This window comes from Gekko japonicus, unplaced genomic scaffold (genome assembly GCF_001447785.1).
Source record: "Gekko japonicus isolate JY-2015 unplaced genomic scaffold, Gekko_japonicus_V1.1 scaffold78, whole genome shotgun sequence".
NCBI classification, from domain to species: Eukaryota; Metazoa; Chordata; class Lepidosauria; order Squamata; family Gekkonidae; genus Gekko; species Gekko japonicus.
Window position 1 is genome coordinate 281345 of NW_015165236.1, and position 25662 is coordinate 307006.

At 49.8% G+C, this 25662-nt stretch overlaps 1 protein-coding gene across 1 annotated transcript in view; it reads left to right on the forward strand.

The window, feature by feature from the left end:
• Positions 1-4457: 4457 nt before the first annotated feature.
• Positions 4458-25662, forward strand: part of CIITA (class II, major histocompatibility complex, transactivator) — a 60196-nt gene continuing 38991 nt past the window's right edge. The window contains exons 1-2 of the mRNA XM_015409877.1: positions 4458-4758; positions 24917-25027. Of these exons, the coding sequence (XP_015265363.1) occupies positions 4458-4758; positions 24917-25027 (412 nt within the window). The remainder of the gene's footprint in view (positions 4759-24916; positions 25028-25662) is intronic.

Below are 25662 nucleotides of genomic sequence, written 5' to 3' on the forward strand. Positions count from 1 at the left end.
CTCCATCTCCTCCTCTTCTCCTCCTCCTCCTCCTCCTCCTCCTCTTCTTCTCCATCTCCTCCTCTTCTCCTCTTCTCCTCCTCCTCTCCTCCTCTTCTCCTCCTCCTCCTCCTCCTTCCAGGCTTTTCCCAGCCTGGAGCTGGCAACCCTATGGTTAGGGCCAAAGAACCCCCCACACACACGGGAAGTACAATTTCACTTTCCGTGTTGCAGGTGTTACATTTGGAGAACGACAAGAGTCACTAGCAGGCTTCTGCTCTTGCTAGGGGTTGCCAGGGGATAGGGGGGAGTGGGGTTGCCAGATCCAGTCTGGGAAACCCCTGGAGATTTGGGGGTGGAGCCTGGGGAGGGCGGGGACCCCCTCAGTGGGGGCACAATGCCACACAGGCCCCCCCCCCCCTCCAAAGCACCCATTCTCTCCAAGGGGGAACTGATCTCTGTGGTCCGCTGTAATCCCAGGGGATCTCCAGGCCCCACCTGGAGGCTGGCATCCGGAGCTCTTAAGACCGGGGGGGGGGGTTGCCTGTGCTTTCCACCTCCTGCGAAGATTTGTCAGTTCATATTTCAGTCTCTGTTGGGACTCGCCCTTTGAAACCGAAACTTGGAAATAAATATCCCAGCGATGTCATCTGGAGAGCTGCGATTAAAAAGGGGGGCGGGGGGGGAGCGTCGAGGGTGCATTTTTTTAGCCGTCCGTGTTGGTGGAAATCACGTGACTTCTGAGCAGCCTTTAGACCCTTTTATATAATAGCAGGAAATAGACTTTATATTAGGTGCTGCAGTGAGCCTGGCTCCACCGGCCGGCCCACTGCAAAGACGCCCAGCCAAGAACGCCTTTTGCAGAAGGGACGCCAATCAGTTTGGAGCTTAAGCAAAACAAGGAAATGCTTAAAAAAAGAAAGAAAAAAACAGCATCGGGCATAACTATCAGTGCTTCTCTTTGGCCCATAAGCATCCCTCCACCCCAACCCTTTGGTGTAGTTTGGTGCGGGAACTCTAATCTGGGAGAACCGGGTTTGATTCCCCACTCCTCCACTTGCAGCTGCTGGATGACCTTGGGGAAGCCGTAGTTATGTCAGAGCTGTTCACTCAAGGACAGTTCTCTCAGAGCTTTCTCAGCCCCACCTTCCTCACAGGGCGTCTGTTGTGGGGAGGGGAAGGGAAGGGAGTTTGTAAGCCGCTCTGAGACTCTTGAGTGAAGGGCAGGGTATAAATCCAATCTCTCCCTCCTGCTCCCCCCCCCCGCCGTGTTAGTTCCCTCAGACTGTAAGCTCATGGAGGGCAGAGACCTGCCTGTGCTGCCACCACCCCATCCGTGATCTATTAATTTTAATTAATTATTTTTAATTACAAAGTATGAATCCTTTAATTACAAAGTATGAATCCTTTAAGACCAACAAAGTTTTATTCTGGGTTCAAGCTTTCGTGTGCAGGAACACAAAAGCTAAGACCCAGAATAAAACTTTGTAGGTCTGAAAGCTGCCGCTGGACTCAAACTTTGTTCCGCTGCTTCCGACCAACACGACGACCCTGCCTGAATTAATTTTATTTACGTTCGTTATAATCTGCTTTTCTCCCTTGCACTCAAGGAGGATTATACAGCGCCAGTCAATACAATCTGCGAGCCAGTCTGGTGTAGTGGCTAGGAGCGCGGGCTCTAATCTGGGAGAACCGGGTTTGACTCCCCACTCCTCCTCCACATGCGGCCAGCTGGGTGACCTTGGGTCAGTCACAAGTTCTCTCGGAGCTGTTCTCTCAGGAGCAGTCCTCAAAAGAGCTCTCTCAGCCCCACCTGCCTCACAGGATGTCTGTTCTGGGGAGGGAAAGGGAAGGGAGTTTGTTAGCCGCTCCGAGAGTCCTTCAAGTAGTGAAGGGCGGGGTATAAATCCAATCTCTTCTCTTCTCTCAATCGACAGGATGGGATATTCAATCAATAATGCAATAGGATTAAATGTGTAGAACCAACCAGAAATTTAAAGAAGAGCCCTGAAGCAAAGCAATTTGTTAACATGACACATTAAATGACGCCACGTTACATCGTAGGATCCAGCCAGCGTACAGCAAACTATGCCCAGTGGCCCAGAACACAGTCCCAAATACTTTGTCCGAGAAACGCTGTGAATCGTTTTTTGCAGGGTGACCCAGTTTTGCACAGTTTGTGGAAAGCCAGGAGAGGACAGGCCAGTCCATAAGGTAGGGGCCACCATGGAGAAGGTGCTGTCGCGGGAACTCTACCATATGCATGGCCTTCTCCGCTGTGGCCCCCACCTTATGGAACAACCTGTCCGAGGAGATCAGGAAGGTACCCCCCCTCCCCTGGCTTTCCCCAACCTATGAAAAACTGAACTATTCAGGAGGACTGTTCTACGAGTAGCAAAAGGTAAAGGTAAAGGTTTCCCTTGCTCGAGAGCCAGCTGAATCCGACTAGAGGGTGGTGCTCATCTCTGTTTCCAAGCTGAAGAGCCAGCGCTGTCTGAAGATGTTTCCACGGTCATGTGGCCGGCCTGACTGTCTAGCACGGAACGCTGTTGCCTTCCCACTGAAGCAGTACCTATTTATCTACTTTCTTGCTGGGAGCTGGGGCCAGAGACTGGAGCTCACTCCCTCACGCAGCAGTAGAAGAAGAAGAAGAAGAAGAAGAGATTGGATTTATACCCCCCCCTTCACTTGGAGTCTCAGAGCGGCTTACAAACTCCTTTCCCTTCCCCTCCCCACGACAGACACCCTGTGAGGTGGGTGGGGCTGAGAGAACTCCGACACAAACTGCTCTTTTTTCAAGGACAGCTGTGCCAGAGCTTGTGACTGACCCAAGGTCACATCAGCAGGTGCAAGTGGAGGGGTGGGGAATCAAACCCGGTTCTCCCAGATTAGAGTCCGCGCACTTAACCACTACACCCAACTGGCTCTCAAACTGCAGGGTCTCGAACTGCCGAACTATTGACCTTCCGGTCTGCACCTCAGCATCTTAACCTCTGAGCCAACGCAGCCCCTGTTCTATGAGTTACTCTATACTAAATGATTCACAAAGTTACTTAGACAAGTCATTAGGGACTGTGGTCCTGTGCTGCTCTGTTTCGCTTACAGAAACTAGGTTCTGTCAGAACCCACAGCCAGCAGCGGAGTACACACTTCTTTAGAAAGGTTATACTTTTATTGAAGAGCCATAGATGCATTAACACAGTCACTGTTAAGAATGGCAGTTGCCTCTTGAACCTAATGAGATATAGGGCATTCGTATGCACCCCCCCCCCCCACTGCGCTGGCCAATTATGCACCCTCCCCCGTGCGGGCTAGAGCCGGCAAGCGTTACTATGCGAAGCTGGGGATTGTCCGGCTCCCACGGCTGGCCTGGAAGGCAGACAACACACGCCACCACCTGTACTTCTTAAGAGGTAAGCATTTCAGCGCAAAGCAGAGAGAGAAGAATGCAAAAGCAATTTACACAGACACTGAAAGACCATCCCAACCCCCATGGCAGCATAGCTGACAGGTTCCTACTATGTGGTTTTTGTATCAGTTAATGTGTTGTGTTTAGCTTACTGAAACTACAGTTATGTAATTTCTGTATCATTTAATGTGTCATGTTAAGACTTAGGCTTTGCTTCAGTTCTTAGACTCCCGGTTGGTTCTACAACCTTAATCCTATTGTATGGTTAGCGTAATACCCTACCCTGTCAATTGTGTTGACTCAACTCACTTCTTGCGTTGAGTCCAAGTGAGACAGCATGCTGTGTGAGACGGGATGCTGGACTAGATGAACCCTCACTTGTCTGATCCAGCAGGGCTCTTCTGAGGTTCTTCTCAGGGGAAGGCCTCGGCCTCCCTGCCCTGTTGCTGGCCCTCCAGAGGAACCAGTTGGCCACTGTGTAAGACGGAAGGCTGGACTGGAGGGACCCTCACGGGTCTGATCCTGCGGGGATCTTCTGATGTTCTTATCTGGGAGAAGTCCTCGGCCTCTCTGCCCTGTTGTTGGCTCTCTAGGGGAACTGGTTGGCCACTGTGTAAGACGGAAGGCTGGACTAGATGGACCCTCACTGGTCTGATCCAGCAGGGCTCTTCTGAGGTTCTTCTGTGAATTTTTTGGTGCTGTGCTGATTTCAGCAATTCCACCTGGGAGAAGTTCCTCCTCTCAGAGAACAAGAAAGTCCCTGAAATGATTGTTCTGCAGTCAGTTGCAGATATCGGAGCATTCTGAGAATCTGGACGGATCCATTTTTCGCTGTGTCGGCATTAGCCAAAAAATCTCTGCTTCTTTGGAAGTGTGTTTTAAGCACTGATTAAATGAGGAAACGGCTTGCCTGATTTCCCCGCCACGCCGAATTTAAAAATGCCACAGTCCTTTTCTCACTTCATCTTTTCCGCAGTGCTTACAGGATGCAATTCTGGTCTCCGATATTAATATGTGAACCGTCCGGTTCGCGTCTCGAGTCCTCTTCCCGGCGCTGAATCCCGCCGGCATGAACCTCTTCCAGGAGATCCTGCCGGGAGTGCGAGAGGTCCTGAGCAGGGCTTCGGCCTTCCAGATTCAGGCCCTGCTGGACCTCATGTCCGAATCGGGCATCATCTCCAGGGAATACCTCCAGACTTTGCTCCACGAGAAAGACAGGGAGGATCTAGCGAGGAAGATCTGCTTGACTCTGGTGGGAAGGCAGGACTTGCTTCCGGACTCCTTTGCGCCTCAGGGTCACCTGCAGTTCTGTGGCGACAACCGAGGAGATGCGTGGGAAGCGAAATCGGCCAGGACTAGAAGCTTGGGCGGTAAGTTTACTTTATCGAATGCTATTTATTCCATGGGCACGGGTGGTGTGAAGAAACACGATGCCCCATTTTGATCGATCCTTATTGTTGAATGCGTCTATATTTGCTTTATTTCTGTCATGTGTTTCTCCCTCACGGAGACTGACGGCAACTTTGCAAGGTAGGTTAGGCTGGGAGCTTGCGGCAGGCCCAAGGTCCATCCGCTGAGCTTCTGCGGCAGGGATTCAAACCCAGGTCCTGTTACATCAGCCTCGTACATCATTCTCTGCTCCCTTCATCCTGTCCTCAGACACAATAACTTTGCAAGGTTAGGCTGGGAGCTTGTGGCAGGTCCAAGGTTACCCGCTGAGCTTCAAGCAGGGATTTGAACTCAGGCCCTAGTTCGAGACCCGGGTGCCGCATGACGGAGTGAGCTCCCGTCTCTAGTTCCAGCCCCTGCCAACCTAGCGGTTCGAAAGCAAGAAATTGCAAGTAGATAAATAGGTACCACTTCGGTGGGAAGGTAACAGCCTTCCATGCGCCTTGGTGTTTAGTCATGCCGGCCACATGACCACGGAAACGTCTTCGGACAGCGCTGGCTCTTCGGCTTTGAAACTAAGATGAGCACCGCAACCCTAGAGTCGGATTCGACTGGCTTTCGAGCAAGAGAACCTTTACCTTTACCTAGTCAGGCACTCTACCGCTATGCCAGCAATCCTGGTTGGCCGATGGAGAACTGAGCCTAAGCGCAATGGGGAAACGCACCTCTGCTGCATTTGGGAGACGTGTATGATCTCCTCTGCTGAGATCAAGCTGGAAAGAAACGTGCTTTTCCACTTGGTACTGGGAGAGCTGCGCGCAGGGCTGATTGGCCGGTCCTCGTGTCAGTCACAGAGCTCCCGCCTTCCCCTTATCCGAGCGGTTAATCTGGGGACTATGCAGAGGGGAAGAATTGGGGCCAAGGAAAGGTGCGCCCAAAGCAGAAAGCCGGAAATAATTTGGGGTGTGCAGAGTACGGAATTGCAAGTGATCGACGCAGAGGAATCATGGCCACAGGAGAAGCCAAGGGACTGAGCGCTGTTACTGAATTCAGGCCGCCTTCCCTTCAGAACGAAAGCGTGGGTTTCACGTGTCCCGTTTTAGAGATGACAGAGACATTACTTCCTCATGACAGATACTGAATCCACAGTGGAGAAGCACGGGTCTGACGGTTCGGAGGGGGGTTAGCAAGAGACTGGCATGTTCTGGATCTTATGGGCTGCCCTAGGTGGGGAAGTCCTACACCCTCCGCCAGATCTGATATGCAGGCCATGTACCGGAAGACACACAGCTGTACTCCCAGGACCAGCTTATTCAATAGGCACACTGCCTAGGGCCAACTATACTTTTAGGGGCCCACACCAGTTTGGTGTAGTGGCTAAGTGTGTGGATTCTAATCTGGGAGTTTGAGTCCCCACTCCTCCATATGCAGCTGCTGGTGTGACCTTGGGCCAGTCACAAGTTCTCTCAGAGCTGTTCTCTCAAGGGCAGTCCTCGAAAGCACTCTCTCAGCCCCACCTACCTCACAAGATGTCTGTTGTGGGGAGGGGAATGGAAAGGAGATTGCAAGTCACTCTGAGACTGCAGGGTATGTGTGTGTGCCTCCCCCAAGAGCACTACGGTCGGGGACGCAACATCTGGTGACCCCAGGCCCCTCAAGGAGGCCAGGCTTGCTGGTACTAGGGCCAAGGCCTTTTTGGTGGCGGCTCCTACCTGGTGGAATGAGCTCCCGGAAGAGATCAGGGCCCTGTGGGACCCTGCATAGTTCCACAGGGCCTGTAAGACGAAGCTCTTCCGCCAGGCTTTCGATTAGGAGCTGCCACCATCACTACCACCAACAAGGAGTTTGGTAACAGCGGGGTATTGGAATGGCCTGGCGACAAACACACTGTGGCACTATGGCGCATGGAGACCACTGAACTGAGATCTGTTTAAATATCCTCCTGATATCGTTTACTAAATGAAGAGCCAGTTTGGTGTCGTGGTTAAGTGTGCGGACTCTAATCTGGGAGAACCGGGTTTGATTCCCCCACTTCTCCACTTGTCCTGCTGGTGTGACCTTGGGTCAGTCACAAGCTCTGGCACAGCTGTCCTTGAAAAAGAGCAGTTTGTGGCAGAATTCTCTCAGCCCCACCCACCTCACAGGGTGTCTGTTGTGGGGAGGGGAAGAGAAAGGAGTTTGTAAGCCGCTCTGAGACTCCAAGTGAAGGGCGGGGTATAAATCCAATCTCCTCCTCCTCCTCCTCTTCAGGTTGTGAAGGGTGGGGTATAAATCCAATCTCTTCCTCCTCCTCCTCCTGCTTCTTCTTCTCCTTCTTCTTCTTCTTTTCTTTTAAAACCAGAAGGGGGGAAATGAACTTTTAAATGAACTTTTTAAAATGAACAAATCTATTGATTTTTTCCTCTTATCAGAAAAGAATGAAATTTTAGGACCCACGAAAACCGATTACATTTTGCCTACAACAGAATTATTATTTTTTGAAGTGCTTCAAGTTACAGCAAAAATAATTTTTAATATTGATATTGTTATGGTGTGAAGGGCCCACTAAAGTCATAATGCGGCCCTGTGTGCCACAAAGACGCCAGAAAACGCTACTTTCCACGCGCGGCCATCTAGCAGAAGACACGGCTGGACACGATGCCCGAGGCAAAGTCATTCCTGAATAAATGGAAGCATTAAGGCCGGCGGTCTGGATTGGTTCCGCTGAAGTTCTGCAACTTCCCTTAGGAAAAGGCACGTAGCCGAGACATTTCCATTTTGGTGAAAATGCATTCTTGACCCCAAGTTAGCAGATGAACCCCAATCCTGTAAGAGAATCCACACAGTGAGGATTGTGAGGAATGATCCTTCTCTCGGTCACGAGCTTTGATGAACAAACACTCTGCACATGCTCAGGAGTCCTCTGACGATTGCTTGTATTCTATAAGTGACCATAGCCAACTTTCAAAGATCGAGGATACAGACGGGTTTTCCCTGACCGACAAACGCACCTTAATCTGTGTGAGGAACTGCTGTCTTCAGGAAAAGACCAGAAGGTCCCCGGGGCATGTGCAGAGTTCCTTTTCTTCTCCAGTTCTTGCATAGCAGGGAGGAGAAAGAAGAAGAGGAGGAGGAGGAGAAAGAGGAGATTTGATTTATACCCCACCCTTCACCAGTGTTCCCTCTAAGCTGAATTAGTGTGAGCTAGCTCACAGTTTTTCAGCCTCCAGCTCACACATTTTAGTCTTGGCTCAGGGAGGATGTTTCCAGAGCAAACTAATTTATGCAGTAGGCAAATCGCTTGCTCACAGCTTTAATGCCAGTAGCTCACAAAGTAGAATTTTTGCTCACAAGACTCCACAGGTTAGAGGGAACATTGCCCTTCACTACCCGAAGGAGTCTCAGAGCAGCTTACAATCTCCTTTCCCTTCCCCTCCTCAGAACAGACACCCTGTGAGGTAAGTGGGGCTGAGAGAGCTCTCTCGGGGACTGCTCATGAGAGAACAGCTCCGAGAGAACTTGAGACTGCCCAAGGTCACGTCAACAGCTGCATGTGGAGGAGAAGTGGGGAATCAAGCCCGGTTCTCCCAGATTAGAGTTAGTGCTCTTAACCACTACACCAAATTCAGGTTTCTGTAGCCAAACCCTGGCACTGTGTCAGTCAGGGGTGCCAATGAAAGGGTAGAGATCCCCCCTGGTGAATGGACACGGCCGCTTGGAGGTCTGACACTTCAGCGGATGAACCACATACACCCCTGGGGGAAGTTGGCTGGCAGAAGCCCAAGTGGTAGAAAAGGAAGGGAAATGCACACTGTCCCTGCAGGGTTGTCTTTGTCTGGGGAAGCTGAGGGCCATTCCGATACCAGCAGGGCCTGTTGTGGGTGCTCCGTCATTCCCTGGATGCAGGCAGGTTTTCCTAAGGGGAGCTGAAGGTCTCGGGGCAAGACTGGTGTTTTTGTTTTTGTTGATTCAATGTATTAAACGCCCTATACTAGCTTTGCCGGGCTCCGGGCGATGTACAAGAGAGGCATAATGCCATAGAACAAGATACAGATTTTACAGTCCAACGCAGTTAATGAGAATAAAGCCAGAATAAAACCCCAAGTGGCAATTTAGTTTTTTGTTCCCTTTTCTTGGCTATATGTTGGCTTCCTTTTCACTTTGGAGGAAGCTTTGAGCTCACTAAGAGAGACTTTTTGCAGCATTCATTGAAAAATTTGGATAAATATTTTGGTATTTGGCAACCTCGTGCTTGGAAATCTCTGTTGAACTCCCTGAGGAAGACACTGAAACAGGAGGATATCCGGACCTCTGTTGGAGGAAGACTGAGCACTTATTCAGAATAGACTTAAAGGAATCCTCCCTCTTAAAACTTTTGTATAATTAAGGAGGACTGGTATTAATAAAGGGGTTGTGCAATATCTTTTGTGATATATAAAGAGACAATACTTAGGTGTTTTGTATTAAGGCTTATATGATAAATAATATATGGTGAATAAATTGTAAAAATATAAAACAAAAATATATAAAAATTATTTGAGATATTTTATCATCGCCTGTGGCACGGTGTTTACTGATTTTTGGCCCCTGTTAAAGGACATTTTTTTCCTCTCCAGGCCTGTCGGCAGCTCCGTTTGGAGAAGGGGACGTTCGCTGCCCGGCCCATTAGGAGAGAGGAGAGACTCACGGTTTCCATGACGGCTGCTTGTTGTGGATTGGGAGCTACTGGGAAGCAGATTTTGTTTCCCACTTCTGCACGGGTGTACCCAGGGCTTTTTTTGTAGAAAAAGCCCACCAGGAACTCTTTAGCATAATAGGCCACACCCAACAGCAGAAACTCATTAGCATATTAAGCCACACACCTGTGTGTTACCAGAAGTGTGGTCATCCAGCCACACCCACTTTTTGCTTCTTATTCTGTTTTTGTAGCAGGAACTCCTTTGCATGTTAGGCCACACACCCCTAATGTAGCCAATCCTAATGAGTTCCTGCTGTTAGGTGTGGCCTATTATGCTAATGAGTTCCTGCTGGGCGTGGCCAACTCAGGAGCCAGCCGGAACTCCGTTCCTGTGCGTTCCTGCCCAAAAATAGCCCTGGGTGTACCCATGCATTTCCCAACTCCCTCCCCCCGCCCTGCCCTGTCTTGTGATATTTTTCAAAAGATCACAACAACTCCCCCCCAGTCTCTTTCTCATTCAAGTTGGGTTGTGTGTGTGGAGGGAGAAATGTGCCTTCATTCTCCAAGCTCAGCGTTGCCACCCTTCAGGTGGGGCCTGGAGATCTCCCATTTTTATAACTGAAGAAGAAGATGAGATTGGATTTATACCCGGCCCTTCACTACCCAAAGGAGTCTCAGAGCGGCTTACAAACTCCTTCCCCACCCCACAACAGACACCCTGGGAGGTAGGTAGAAGAAGAAGAAGAGATTGGATGTATACCCCATCCTTCACTACCCACTGGAGTCTCAGAGCAGCTTAAAGACTCCTTTCCCTTCTCCTCCCCACAACAGACACCTTGTGAGGTCGGTGGGGCTGAGAGAGCTCTGACAGAAACTGCTCTTTTTTCAAGGACAGCTCTTGTCAGAACTACGGCTTGCCCAAGGTCATCCAGCAGGTGCAAGTGGGGAATCGAACCTCCACTTGCACCTGCTGGATGACCTTGGGCATGCCATAGTTCTGACAAGAGCTGTCCTTGAAAAAGAGCAGTTTCTCCAGAGGACAAGAGATCAGTCCCCCTGGAGGAAATGGCTGCTACGACAGCTTTCCCTTCCGTACCACTTTGTCCTGCAAGCGATTCGATATCCTTTATATCTCCATAACCTGAAAAGCGTCCACTGCCCAAACCCCTCTTAAAGGAACAGGACATCCTCTCCCCCCCCCCCCCCCCCGCATTCGTCCAGTGGGCAACCTGAGGTCTAGACAGGGTGGCTTGGCTTTAAAAATGATTACATCTCCCGAGCAAGCGATTAAGGACAAAGGGAAGGGGTTTTCCTGGTAAGGTCAGTTTGCCTTTTCACCTGGTTGGCTGGAACGTTCCCAAGTCAGTTGGAGCCAAGGGAGGGAACAGGTGTTTTCCGGGGTTTTTTTCAAGGGCATGAAAAACAAAAAAATCCCTTGCTTGGTTTACAATAATAAGCGATCGTCCAAAACAGTGCTCCCTCTAAGCTGTGGAGTCTTCTGAGCAAAAATTCTGCTTTGTGAGCTATTGGCATTGAAGTTATGAGCAAGCGGTTTGGCTGCTGCATCAATCAGTTTGCTCTGGAGCCCCCTCCTTCCTGAGCTGAGACAAAAACATGTGAGCTAGAGGCTAAAAAACTGTGAGCTAGCTCACACTAACTCAGCTTAGAGGGAACACTGGACTCAAAAAGTGCCAAACGAAATGAGAGCCGGTGTGGCGCAGTGGTTAAGAGTGGTGGACTGGTATCCAGGAGACTCGAGTTCAAATCCCCACTCATGTCACGGAAGCCCGTGAGACGTTGGGCTGGTCACGTTCTCTGCCTCACCTACCTCGCAGGGCTGTTGTGAGGATAACGTGGAGGAGAGGAGAAAGATGTGAGCTGCTTTGGCTATCTACTGGGGAGCAAGGCAGGGTATAAATGAATTAAATGGAGAAGTCAATGATTAAATTAACCTTTGGCCGGATAATCCTCCCCAAACAAACAAAGGCGGTCCTGACAAGAGCGCCGTTTCATCCGGAGGCTTCTTGAGGGGTAGGGTTGCCAGCTCCAGGTGGGGAAATTCCTGGAGCTATGGGGGGTGGAGCCTGGGGAGGGCGGGACTTAGGGCAGGAAGGGACCTCAGGAGGTACGTCATGCCACAGAGCCCACCCTCTGAAGCCGCATTTCCTCCAGGAGAACCGGTATCTGTAGTCTGGAAATCAGTTGTAATTCTGGGGGGGTCCTCCAGGCCCCACCTGGAGGTTGGCAACTGTAGGGGCAGGCAGCAGAGCTCCCCCCCCCCCCCCACAGCAGAAACCCCTAACCTGCTCCAGTTCTCAGGTGCACCTGTATGCAGCCTTGGAGTGGGACCCAGGAGATCTTCTCTAACCTCTTGTAGAGAAATACCAAAAATCAGCAAACACCGTGCCACAGACGATTATAAAATATCTCAAATATTTATATATATATATATTTGTATTATATTTTTTACAATTTATTCACCATCTATTATTTATCATATAAGCCTTAATACAAAACACCTAAGTATCGTCTCTTAGCATATCACAAAAGTTACTGCACAACCCCTTTATTAATATCAGTCCTCCTTAATTATACAAAAGTTTTAAGAGGGAGGACTCCTTTAAGTCTGTTCTGAATGAGTGCTCAGTCTTCCTCCACGTGTTTGGAGGAAGCTTTGAGCTCACTAAGAGAGACTTTTTGCAGCGTTCATTGAAAAATTTGGATAAATATTTTGGTATTTGTCAACCTCGTGCTTGGAAATATCTGTTGAACTCCCTGAGGAAGACACTGAAACAGGAGGATATCTGGACCTCTGCTGGAGGAAGACTGAGCACTCATTCAGAATAGACTTAGAGGAGTACAATTGTAAAAATAAAGTACAAAAAATATATAAAAATTATTTGAGATATTTTATAATCATCTGTAGCACAGTATTTGCTGAGTTTTGGTATTTCCTACTTACCGTGGGTCCTATTTTGGTTTTGTGCCCTTGTAGAGAAAAGCGGAGTATAAGAACCGATTCGTCTCTTCTCGAGAAAAAAGGTAAAAAGGTAAAGGTTCCCTTGCTCGAAAGCCAGTCGAATCCGACTCTAGGGTTGTGGTGCTCGTCTCCGTTTCCAAGCCGAAGAGCCAGCGCTGTCCGAAGACGTTTCCGTGGTCATGTGGCCGGCATGACTAAACACCAAGGTGCACGGGACGCTGTTACCTTCCCACCGAAGTGGTACCTATTTATCTACTTGCAATTTCTTGCTTTCGAACTGCTAGGTTGGCAGGAAAAGCAGTGGCCAAAACCTGCAGCTGCTGCCAATAGTAACACCTTGGGGAGGCCAGGAAACTGAGGCTGGGGCTTTCCCGATGGGCTCGGCCACCCCGAAAGAGCCCTGCGAGAGACACGGGAGGGAAAAGGAAAGGGCCTGACCCTGCACATGGGAGGGCGACTTGCATAGCTTCCTTCTGACATGCCACAGCCTGCTTCAAAAGTGAAACAGATTTCAAGTGCTTTCACTTCTGTGAGGCACAAGGAGGCTGCAGGGTGAAGGTAGGAGATGTGGGCAACGTGTGTGGTGGGGTTTTCTTCCTGGGGGGGGGGCGGTGTCGCTCGCTGGAAGGAGCATTGGGGATGCCTCTTTGCGCTTTGGGGTGCAGGGGCAGGGGGAGCGGGGGTTGCCGGCACCTGCAGAAGGCAGGCCACTGCGGAGTATGCGCCCATGCTCTTTGTCTAACAGGGACAGTCCCTTTATTCCTGCTCCCCGTTCCTGTTAAATCCATGTCCTTGGACGGTTCCTGAGTGTGCCTTTTTGGAGAGGCCTTGCTCCTTTTCTGTCTTCCCTGGGAGATGCTCAAGTTGTCTGTCTTCCAAGTCTGCCTCCTTCCCTCGAGTTTCTGGGAATTAGATCCCTGAGTGAAGAGCAGCTGGACCTTGCTTAGTGTTCAGTGCATGCGCACCAACGCTCAGGTAGTGCACAGCACGTACACCCTGGTCGTTCCGCACACCCCCTAAAGCTGCCATTTTCAGTAAGGCAATGGATAGCATTCTTCTTTCTAGCATGGTAAAGGTCCAAAGCTACCTTGGTTCTTAGAGAGCCGGTACGTTGCGGTGGTTATAGCGTCAGACTTGGACTTGGGGGGAGCAGGCTTGGGTTCAAGTACCTGTTTGCCGCAAAGCTTTACCGGGTGGCCTCGGGCCGGTCGTTTTTCTCTCAACCTAGCCCACCTCACAGGGTGGTTGTGAGGCTAACCCGGAGATCCCTAGCTGCTGCTTTGGAGGAATGGTGGGATTTGAGAAAAGCACCCTGCTAAAGTCCGTGGAAGGCAGGGCTGTTGCAAAAGAGCAGAGGGAAACTTTGTTCAGCAAGCTCTGCTGAAAGGGAGGCGGTCTGGCCTCTTGTGAAAAGAGGGGTATTCCAAGCAGAGCTCTGTTTTCACGGGTCCAGTTCAGCGTTCCCTCTAAGCTGAGTTAGTGTGCGCTAGCTCACAGTCTTTTAGCCTCCAGCTCACACATTTTTGTCTTCGCTCAGGAAGGCTGGCTCCAGAGCAAACTGATTTACGCAGCAGCCAAATGGCTCGCTCACAACGTTCATACCAGTCGCTTGCAAAGTTGAATCTTGGCTCACAAGCCTCCACTGCTTAGAGGGAGCACTGGTCCAGGGTATATGCTTTTGAGAGTCAAACGCTCCCTTAAATCAGATACAAGCTTTGACTCGTGAAAGATTAAACCACCAGCACCCCCCACAATGTTTCTTGGTCTCTGAGGTGCAGACGGACACGGCTGCCCCTTGACGCAGTTTCCCTCTGTGGCGCACCAGAGGGTCCGAGACCCCACCGCATTTGTGGGAAGGCATCTTGACAATCAGGTGTTCATCCGGCTTCTCTTCAGGGAGGGGAAACTTTTTAAGGAGGGAGGGAGGGAGGGGAGAGGGCAACCAGTCGCCTGAGAAAATCAGGCAGGGTATTATTTTGGGTAGAATGCGAGGGAGTTTCCTTCTTTTGTGGCCGGGATTCCCCCTCGCTTCTGTATCTGGCCAGCCTCTCTCTCCGGTCGGTCCGTTCTTCACATGATGCGGGGGAGCGAGGGATGCTTGGCGGCCTTCCCCATCCGCGTCTGCTCTCGTGCGTCGCGGCAGGGCCGAGTTCTGAATGCGGCAACTGCTACAGGTGGGACCTTTGGAACGCCTTCTCCAAGGTCAGCTGTGCCCCCCCCTTTTTCCCGTGGGTCTGCTTTGATAGAGGAGACAATTTCTGGAGGTGGGAATGGCTTGCAGGTTCCCGTGCTGGAGAATAGACTGGGGGGGGGGGTTCCATGATTCTTACCTGGTGCTAACTGGAGGAGCTCTCATCTTTCTCTTTTTGGCAAATGCATTTTGATGATCCGACAAAAAACCATCTTAGCAAAGTGCCGATAACAAAGGGGGGGGGGGAACAAGGTGGCACCAAGGAATCTGAAAAAAAGTTTTAAGTCCAGTGGCACCTTTAAAACCAACAAGTTTGAGTCTGGGTATGAGCTTTTGTGTGCATGTGCAAACTTATACCCCTGCAAATGAAAGCGTATACCCAGAATTAAACTGTGTTGGACTTAAACGTGCAACTTGACTCAAACTTTGATTCTGGGTATAACCTTTCATGTGCATGCACACCTTTAAGACCCAGAGTTTGATTCTGATTATCAGCTTTCATGTGCATGCACACCTTTAAGACCCACAGAGTTTAACTGAGGTATAAGCTTTTGTGTGCGTGCGCACCTTTAACACCAACAAAGTTTACTTCTGGGTATAAGCTTTCGTGTGCATGCACACCTTGAAGACCCACAAAGTTTGATTCTGGGTATCAGCTTTTGTGTGCCACTGGGCTCAAACTTTGGTCTGTTGCTTCAAACCAGCACGGCTACCCACCTGAATCTATCAAGGAATCTGGTTTCTCTGTAGAGAATGTCAGCATGTTGATGGTTTGGACTGGCATCCAATAGACACTTTCAGAAAGCGGAACGAGGATGTTGCAGAAACACTAGAGCTGGAAGGGACCCCGAAGGTCATCTAGTCCAACCCCCTGCACAACGCGAGGGATTCACAATTACCTCCCCCCCACCCTGCTCCCCCAGTGACTCCTGGTCTATGTCCAGAGGAAGGCAGAAAAACTCAAGGAATGAGGGTTTTATATCTGTTCTAAAACCTCGCCAGGTGCCGACAGAGTAGGGTTACCAACCTCCAGGTGGTGGCTGGAGATCCCCCACCATTCCAACGGACCTCCAGGCTACTTCTGGTGAACGTTGGTGCTTTGGAGGGCCGATTCCATGGGATTATCCCCCACTGAGGGCCCTCTCCTTCCCAAATCCACCCTCCCCAGCTCCACCCCCCAAATCTCCAGGTAGTTCCCAACCTGGAGTTGGTAACCCAATTGCGGCAGGTTTTGCTTTCAGTGAAATCTCCCAAAGGACCTTGGAGAGCTGCTGACAGTCAGAGTTGACAATACTGAATTTAGAACAAAGTCTGAGTCCAGTGGCACCTTTAAGACCACTTAGGTGTGCATGCACATGAAAGCGTATACCCAGAATTAAACTTTGTTGGTCTTAAAGGTGCCACTGGACTCACATACTGACTTTAATAGACTAATGGCCTGATTCAGTAGAAGGCAGGTGTGTTTGTGTGTGAGTGTTCCAAGCACCCAGCACACATTACCTTGGAGCCGTCTTAACAACAACCCTGTAAGGGCGATCCCTATTTACCCCTGCTGTTTCTTGGCCCTCCAGTTTGGTGTCGTGGTTAGGAGTGCAGATTCTAATCTGGGAGAACCGGGTTTGATTCCCCACTCCTCCTCCACTTGCACCTGGCTGGATGACCTTGGGCAAGCCATAGTTCCGTCAGAGCTGTCCTTGAAAAAGAGCCAGTTTCTGTCAGAGCTCTCTCAGCCCCACCCACCTCACAGGGTGTCTGTCTGTTGTGGGGAGGGGAAGGGAAAGGAGCTTGTAAGCCGCTCTGAGACTCCGAGTGAAGGTCGGGATATAAATTCAACTCTTCTCCTCCTCCTTCTTCTCCTTTCTACTCCTCTACTCCTTCTTCTTCTTCCTCCTCCTCCTCCTCCTCCTCCTCCTGGCTGGAATTCTGCCTCTGGCAAAGAGAACTTTCGCTTTCTGCTTCCATCTGCCTCTTCTTAGCAGCCCTTCCCATCATTTTGTTGTGGTTACCATAAAGGAGCTGCGGTGGCTCAAGTGGTTAAGACGCTGAACTGCAGGCTGTGGAAGGTCGGTAGTTCAGCAGTTCGAGACCGAGTTGCCGCGTGATGGAGTGAGCTCCCGTCTCTAGTTCCAGCTCCTGCCAACCTAAAAGCAAGAAATTGCAAGTAGATAAATAGGGACCACTTCGGTGGGAAGGTAACAGCATTCCGTGCGCCTTGGTGTTTAGTCATGCCGGCCACATGACCACGGAAACGTCTTCAGACAGCGCTGGCTCTTCGGCTTGGAAACGGAGATGAGCACCGCAACCCTAGAGTCGGATTCAACTGGCTTTCGAGCAAGAGAGACCTTTACCTTTTTACCATAAAGTTACGTCTCGAGAATCAGTTCCTTTGGAGTCCTTTCCGGCTCGGGAAAGAAGCCAGTGGACTGTGTGGAAGCCCCTGCAGGCCCATGGGGCAGCCTTGTGCAGCAGTGGCCACCCAGCGGCAGGGTGAAGAAGGGTTTAGCCTTCATGGCTCACCAACTCCCCACTGCGCCTGCCTTCTTCGCTGTGGCCCCCACCTTGTGGACCGGACTGCCTGAGGAGGCCAGGAAAGCTCCCCCTCTCCTGGCTTCCTGCAACCGATGCAAAACTGAATCATTCCAGAGGGCTTTTCTAAGCAGGCAATAGGGTAGCACTGTACTAAATGGTTCACAACGTTTCTTGGACATAAGAACAGAAGAAGAGCCCTGCCGGATCAGACCAGTGAGGGTCCATCCAGTCCAGCATCCCGTCTCACACAATGGCCAACCAGTTCCTCTGGAGGGCCAACCACAGGGCAGAGAGGCCGAGGTCTTCCCCTGAGAAGAACCTCAGAAGAGCCCTGCTGGGTCAGACCAGTGAGGGTCCATCCAGTCCAGCATCCCGTCTCACACAATGGCCAACCAGTTCCTCTGGAGGGCCAACCACAGGGCAGAGAGGCCGAGGTCTTCCCCTGAGAAGAACCTCAGAAGAGCCCTGCTGGGTCAGACCAGTGAGGGTCCATCCAGTCCAGCATCCCGTCTCACACAATGGCCAACCAGTTCCTCTGGAGGGCCAACCACAGGGCAGAGAGGCCGAGGTCTTCCCCTGAGAAGAACCTCAGAAGAGCCCTGCTGGGTCAGACCAGTGAGGGTCCATCCAGTCCAGCATCCCGTCTCACACAATGGCCAACCAGTTCCTCTGGAGGGCCAACCACAGGGCAGAGAGGCCGAGGTCTTCCCCTGAGAAGAACCTCAGAAGAGCCCTGCTGGGTCAGACCAGTGAGGGGCCATCCAGTCCAGCATCCTGCCTCACACGGTGGCCAACCAGCTCCTCTGGAGGGCCAACAGCAGGGCAGGTGGGATAATTGGGACTGGGACCCTCTAAGCTGTGAAGTCCTGTGAGCAAAAATTCTACCTTGTGAGCTTCTGGCATTAGAGTTGTGAGCGAGCGATTCGGCTCCTGCATAAAGTAGTTTGCTCTGGAGCCCTCCTTCCTGAGCTAAGACAAAAATGTGTGAGCTGGAGGCTAAAAAACTGAGCTGGCTCACACTAACTCAGCTTAGAGGGAACACTGCTTGGGACCAGTGCACAAAGAGGGGGGGGGGGGCTTCCCCCCCCCCCCCCCCGCCATGCCATTTTCCTGACCTGAAAGAACCCCGGAGAGAACAGCTCTTTGGCCTGTGGGGAAAAGCGTCGGTGTATTCATGGCTAACTAGAAGAGTGGGGTGAGGCGTCGGGGGCCCAGGAAGCTTTTTGTCTACCCCCCCTCAAAAAATCAGTTCGTTGTGCACATTTGCGACGTTGCCTCTAGATTATTTTTGACAAGCGAAACTCCGCCAATAAATATCACGTTGTTTCTCAAGCCACATCCGTCGGGTAAATCCCTGGAGATTATATCACTGTTGCTGCCACCCAGAGCGGCCAAAGGTGGGGTTGAGATGCCACACGTTTTGCGAAATATGTTTTCTTTTCCTTCGTGCGGTGGGAGGCTGGTTCCCCTTTTCGGGTTTGCCTTTCCTCACCAGTTTGGGGTAGTGGTTAAGTATGCGGACTCTAATCTGGGAGAGCCGGGTTTGATTCCCCACTCCTCCACAGGCAGGTGCTGGATGACCTTGGGCCAGTCACAAGTTCTCTCCGAGGTGTCCTTGAAAAACAGCAGTTTCTGCCAGAGCTCTCAGCCCCACCTCCCTCACAGGGTGTCTATGGTGGGGAGGAGAAGGGAAAGGAGTTTGTAAGCCCCTCTGAGACACCTTTGGGCAGTGAAGGGCAGGGTATAAACCCAATCTCTTCGCTTCTTCTTTGTACAGTATAGAGCTAATTTGGTGTAATGGTTAAGTGTGCAGACTCTAATCTGGGAGAACCGGGTTTGATTCCCCACGCCTCCACATGCACCTGCTGGATGACCTTGGGCAAGCCATAGTTCTGTCAGAGCTGTCCTTGAAAAAAAGCAGTTTCTGTCAGAGCTCTCTCAGCCCCGCCTACCTCACAGCCCAGGGTGTCTGTTGTAGGGAGGGGAAGGGAAAGGAGTTTGTTGGCCGCTCTGAGACTCCTTTGGGTAGTAAAGGGCGGGGTATAAATCCAATCTCCTCCTCCTTCTTCTTAAGGAATAACGCTGCTCCTTCCTCAATTCTTCCTGGGGTAGGAATCTTTCCTGTCCCACTTCTACAAGTCAATCGCTCTTCAATCTCAGGAGGTTTTTATTCCCCCCCCCCAACGAATTAGTGTGTGAACTGAAACATTGCAAAGCTCGTTTCCCCCCCCCTCCGGCCGCCAATTTTTAAAATTACCATTTTCTCTTCTCCTTTTTTTATTTCTCATGCACTCAGAGAGTCCTGTGGTTTAGCATTGTGAAATGGCTATTCTGGGATGGGTTCTCTTGGGCTGCCCAAATTGGTTAACTAGCCTTTAACTTAACACTATTCTTTCTCCATATCTTTTTTTTTTTAACCTGCAGCAGATTTTTTTTTAAGAAGATGAGTAATGCTCTACCCTTGATCCGTCGCAGAAGGGCGTGCTGCGTTTGTGTCAAGCAGAGGGTTAGCGGTGCAAAAAAAGAATCCATTGTTAGAAATCAGAAATCTATCCTGAGTGCTGCTTTCCCAAAAGCTGTCCGGGCAAGTCCCCTCTGAGCTGACAGCCAGAAACCCAAAGTCGTGGCTGCCCCGGATGCTGCAAGCTCAGCTGAAGTCTTCTGCGTCTTCCAGCCTGAGTCTGGCGTTCAGCGCTGGGGTCCAAACAACCACCCTCAGGAGGTCAAGGGTGGTGCAGTCGCTAGAGCATCAGGCTAGGACTGGAGAGTGAAAGGTGAAGGTGAAGCCAGTCGAATCTGACTCTAGGAGAACATAAGAACATAAGAGATGCTAATGTTGGATCAGGCCAATGGCCCATCCAGTCCAACACTCTGTGTCACACAGTGGCCAAAAATACCAGGTGCCATCAGCAGGTCCAGCAGTGGGGCCAGGACACTAGAAGCCCTCCCACTGTTGCTCCCCCCCCCCCCCAAGCACCAAGAACACAGGGCATCACTTGCCCCAGAGCCCTTATCTATACCTTGTGGCTAATAGCCACAGATGGACCTCTGCTCCATATGCTTATCTAATTCCCTTTTGAAGCCGTCCATGCTTGTAGCCGCCACGACTTCCTGTGGCAGTGAATTCCATGTGTTACTCACTCTTTGGGTGAAGAAGGACTTCGTTTTATCTGTTCTAATCCAACCGCTCAGCAATTTCATTGAGTGCCCACAAGGAGTTCTTGCATTGTGAGAAAGGGGGGAAAGTACCTCTTTCTCTACGTGCTCTATGCCGTGCATAATCTTATAAACCTCAATCATGTCACCCCTCAGTCGTCGTTTCTCCAAGCTAAAGAGCCCCAAGCGCTTTAACCTTTCCTCATAGGGAAAGTGTTCCAAACCTTTTATCATTCGAGTTGCCCTTTTCTGCACTTTTTCCGAAGCTATAATATCCTTTTTAAGGTGTGGTGACCAGAACTGCACACAGTATTCCAAATGAGGTCGCACCATTGATTTATACAGGGGCATTATGATACTGGCTGATCTGTTTTCAATACCCTTCCTAATAATCCCCAGCATAACATTGGCCAGGAGGTGGTGCCCTGAGCCCATCTGAGAGAGCAGCGCTGAGAGAACTTGTGACTGCCCAAGGTCACGCCAGCAGCTGCATGTGGAGGAGTGGAGAATCAAACTCGGTTCTCCCAGATTAGAGTCCGCGGTCCTAACCACTGCCCCAAACTGGCCGAGTTGGTTTGCTGTTGCCTGCCTCTGCGTAGCAACCATGGACTTCACTGGGGTTTTAGTGCTGGCTGGCAACATCTCCCTTCTCCATCTTGTCCTCACAACAACCCTGTGATGTAGGCGAGGTCGAGACTTTCATGACATTATTTATTTGTCTGCCATCAGGGTGCAGCCGCAGGGTTTCCAAGGGAAGAGAAAGAGGAGATCTGGTTTGCCGTTGCCTGCCTCTGCGTAGCGACCCTGGACTTCCTTAGTGATCTCCCATCCAAGGACTAACCAGGGCCGATCCTGCTTAGCTTCTGTGATCTGACCAGATTGGGCTCGCCTGGGACATCCAGGTTGGAGCATGTAGAATCTTAGAATCACGCATAGTTGGAAGGGGTCCCTAGAGGCCATCTACTCCAACCCCCTGCTCAGTGCAGGATCAGCCTAGAGCATCCCTGACCAGTGTTTGTCCAGCCGCTGCTTCAAGACTGCCAGGGAGGGGGGAGGTCACCACCTCCCCAGGCAGCCGATTCCACTGCTGCACAACTCTTACTGTAAAAAAGTTTTTTCCTAAGATCCAGCTGGTACTGGACCTAGGCGTTTGCATGTTCAAAATAAGCAGTAAACCAAGGACAGAAGAGAGTCCAGCAGGATCAGAGTGAACCTCCCATCTAGTCCAGCGTCCTGTTTCCAAAAGCGGTCAGCCAGGTGTTTTCTTTCATGTCGGACATGAGAACAATGGTCTCCCTGTGTTGTTTTCATCGAGCAACTGCTATTTTTTAGAGGTACACTGCCTTGGAACATGGAGGTTCCATTCTGGGCTATCAAGCTGCTGTTTGGGCCCATCAAGAAGATCCCTGCTGGATCAGACCGAAAGCTGTCGGTAGTCCCGCATCCTCTTCCCCAGCGGCAGGCCCCTAAGAATCCCACAAGCCATCCAGGAAGGTAACAGCCCTGCCTTGCTGTTTGACTTCAGCATCTGCCATCAAGAATACTGCCTCTGGCCATGGAGGTTCAGTTCAGCTATCATAGCTAAAAGAGGAACCAATGTCAATGTCTCTCTCCCTGCTGCTCGCCACTCCCCGGAACTGAGCTCACAGAACTGATAGGCAAGAATCAGAATAATCTCCTATTGGTTGTCTCCAGCCCGTCTTGTAATCTCCTCCAGCTGTTGCTGTATCCTTCTTGGAATCTTCACAAACATTATACCTGCTCAGCCAAGAGGCGACAGCAACAGAAAGTTGGCAAGCTGTGCCATATCTGTGAGATGTGGGGGGCCATACTTTGGAATGATGACTTTTGTTTCTGCTGAGACTTCACTGGTTTTATTATCTGTCTGATGTGCTATATGACCTTGGGGTGTCTGGTGTAGTATTTCTCCTGGGAACGGTTGCCCATTACTTTGGCGGGCCCCTGTAGGCTACCTAATTGGCCGTGGGCTATCAGGGGACCCCTTTGAGTTATGTATATCTATTTGCTTTGTGCACTTTCTCTTTAGTTCTAACGCAGACTGGTTATGGTATCTGCATGCTCTCGGTGTCTCAATAAAACTTTACTTCTTTTTTCTTTTTTTTTAAATCATTTATTTTCATTTTCCATAAAAAAAAAACATACAATACATATATCATCAAAACCCTCTTGGAGTCTTATCCACTTTGTTCTATCCATTCATATACACGCTTCCACCTTTCCCCAAACATTTTTTCATCCTTTCCTTGAAGGATTAAACTTAACTTGTCCATCTCTGCCATCTCTAATAGTCGACACACTAAATCCTCTTTCTTCGAGATGTAGTCCTGTTTCCAAAATTTAGCTAGTAAAATTCTAGCAGTTGTAAGTATTATAATTATCATATATTTGTCTTTCCATCTGTAGCTTTCCGGTAGCATATTTAACAACACTGTTTCCGGAGATAGCTCGATTTTAATATGCGTTATTTTCAGAATTATTTTCTGTATCATTTTCCAGAAATCCTGCACTTTTGGGCACCTCCACCACATATGAACGAAGGTACCCACATTATTATTACACTTCCAGCAGTTCTTAGGGAATGCTGGATTACACTTGGCTATCTTGTCCGGTGACCAGTACCATCTATGGTAGATCTTATATATATTTTCCTTAAAATTGGTGCTTCTCATAAACTTTATCGACTTCCATGTTTTCATCCAGTCTTCTATTCTACGCCCTATGTCTCTACACCATGCTTTCATTGTGTTGGTTACCCCATCTTGTAGACGTTCCTCTAATAATAATTTATACAATTTCTGTATCATTTTGTCGCTGCTTGATGCCCAAATTTTATCTAATTGTAGTTTACCGTCCTCAAACCCTACTTTCAGATCTTTAGCGTGTCTGGACTGTAATTTACTTCTTTTGAATGAAAGTTGTCGGGAACCGATCGCTGCAGGAGTCTGACAGTTGAGGACTTCGTTTTGGGTGTCAGCAGTCTTGCGGGATTCTTAATTAGCGAGGTTATGTGCCGTTTGTAGCAGGAAGGGCGGAGGAGAGAGGAACAGAGGTGGGTATAACTGAGTAGGAGGTAAAGGGAACCATTTGGAGGTTGTGGATTTAAGTCATGGATTTGAGGAAATAATAGGTCAGGGAGGCAGAGGAAAAGGGAAACTCCAGGAAACTTCACATGTCCCGAGCTGTGCAGGACTTTGGTGACGTCTGTTGTGAAAGTCACCATTTTGAAGGGTTCAGAAGGTTCAGGAGAGGCGGGAAAAGATCTCTCGCCTTTTCCACTCCTTTTTACATAATATGCCCGCTTGCATCAACGCTGCAGAACTGAGCATTTGTTTTGCAGTAGCCAAACAGAAATCATGCAGCGGACATAATGACATCGTAGACCGACGTGGCCAATCGGGTCTGGGCGAAGCCGCGTCACCCACGCGTTTTCTTTTTTCAGCTTTGTTGTTGAAGCACTGATGCGTGCGGCCACCTGGATTTTTAATATCAGTGCATTGTTGAGCATCAACACTTGGATTTTAAACAATTCGGGGGGGGGGCGTTTTTGTTCTTTTTCAAGCGCCCCTTGAAAACCACTGTTTTCCTGTTGTGCTTTGCATCTCTTTGTTCGCTGCCTCAAGAATAGAACTGGCTGAACAGTGTTGAGTGGCAAAAACTTTTTCTCAAGGCTGCCAAGACAGGAGCGCTCCATCTATGAATGTCAGCTACTTAATGTGCCTTTTGTAGGACCAGCAACAAACATCAATTTAAACTTCAATGTAACCACAAAAGGAAACTTCCCCCTTTAGGAGACTTTCAAGCAAGGAAAAGTGGGTGTACAATTCTAGAAACTCCCATTGGGGTTGATTCTGTTAAAAGGATGTAAATTGACTGGTAGCTATTAGATTGTACAAACTGATTATTATTGTTGATATTGCATGTAATGAATATATACCTGCTTTAGAATATTATGAATAATACACAATGCACTTTATAAGATTGAATATATAGGACACTTTAACTTACAAAAAAGGTTTTTGCAGTGTATATATTTGTTGTTTGATCCACCTGGATATTGGCAAGCCTAGGTTGACCCTAAGCGTACCCCTGATCTGTGGGGCTTTGGGGTGGTCCAAAGCTCTCTTTGGGGTGCAGAGCAGTTCTAAGCTAAATTTCAGTTAAATTTTAATTTAATTTAAATATTTTTTTAAATTTGTAACTGATTGCATTGTAAATGAAACAATGCTGTTACCTGCCCTGAACACGTGTGCAGGAACGGTGGGATACGAATGCGATTAGACAGACAGAGTATCATCAATACTTCTGGCTGGATTTAAGAGAAGAAGGGTCTGAGAACCAACTTCAGTCTCTGTCTCCCAAGAAAGGGGGGAAAGACACTTGTCTTCTGGACAGGCAGCACGGGCTGATAACGTAATGGCTGCAATTCCGTGGGCTCGGGTTCCGCTACGTTCCTTCAAAAAGATACTTCCTAACTGACCAAAACTTGGGCCACAGGCCTGGCGGGGAGGTTGCAATAATTGTATCCACAATGCCTTTTAGGTCGTTGGATAGTTTTTCTGGAAGCCTGAAATTTTCAATATCTTCTTCTTCCTCTTCTTCTTCCAGATACCATGATGGGCTCGGAGGTCCTACTTGCGAAAGGTTACCTGGACTTGCTTCAAAGTGACTTAGACCCGCAGCTGCTGTACAAGAACATCGAAGATGACCTTTCCACAGGTGGCCACGGGCTTGGGTTTTAATTCTCTGAAGTTTAATTCCCAGAGGGACCAGGTGGGAGGTGATGGGAAAGACCTCCGCCTGAGACCCTGGAGAGCTGTCAAGAGGGGCCGTGGCTCAGTGGAAGAGCCTCTGCTTGGCATGCAGGAGGTCCCAGGTTCAGTCCCCAGCGGCATCTCCAGTTAAAAAGGACCAGGCAGGAGGGGATGGGAAAGTCCTTTCTCCGCCTGAGACCCTGGAGAGCCACTGCCAGCCTGAGTAGACAAGACTGACGTTGACAGACGAAGGGTCTCTTTCAGGAAGGATAAGGCAGTTTCACGTGTTCATGTGTTCAAACACCCACCGGGTGTACCTTCCCTCTAGAGGAACTGGTTGGCCGCTGTGTGAGACGGGAGGCGGGACTAGATGGACCCTCACTGGCCTGATCCAGCAGGGCTCTTCTGAGGTTCCCTTCCGAGCACATGAAAACGATCACCCCAACAATGCTGTGCTAGGAAAGATCTCCCCCCCCCCCCTCGGTTTCTAGTGGAAAAAACGGGCTGCTTGTGAGTTGTGCAGTGATGGGGAGGGAGTGTGGCTGTTGTGTGCGAGACACAAACAAGCAAAAAAAAACCCCCACACAACTAGAGTTTCCG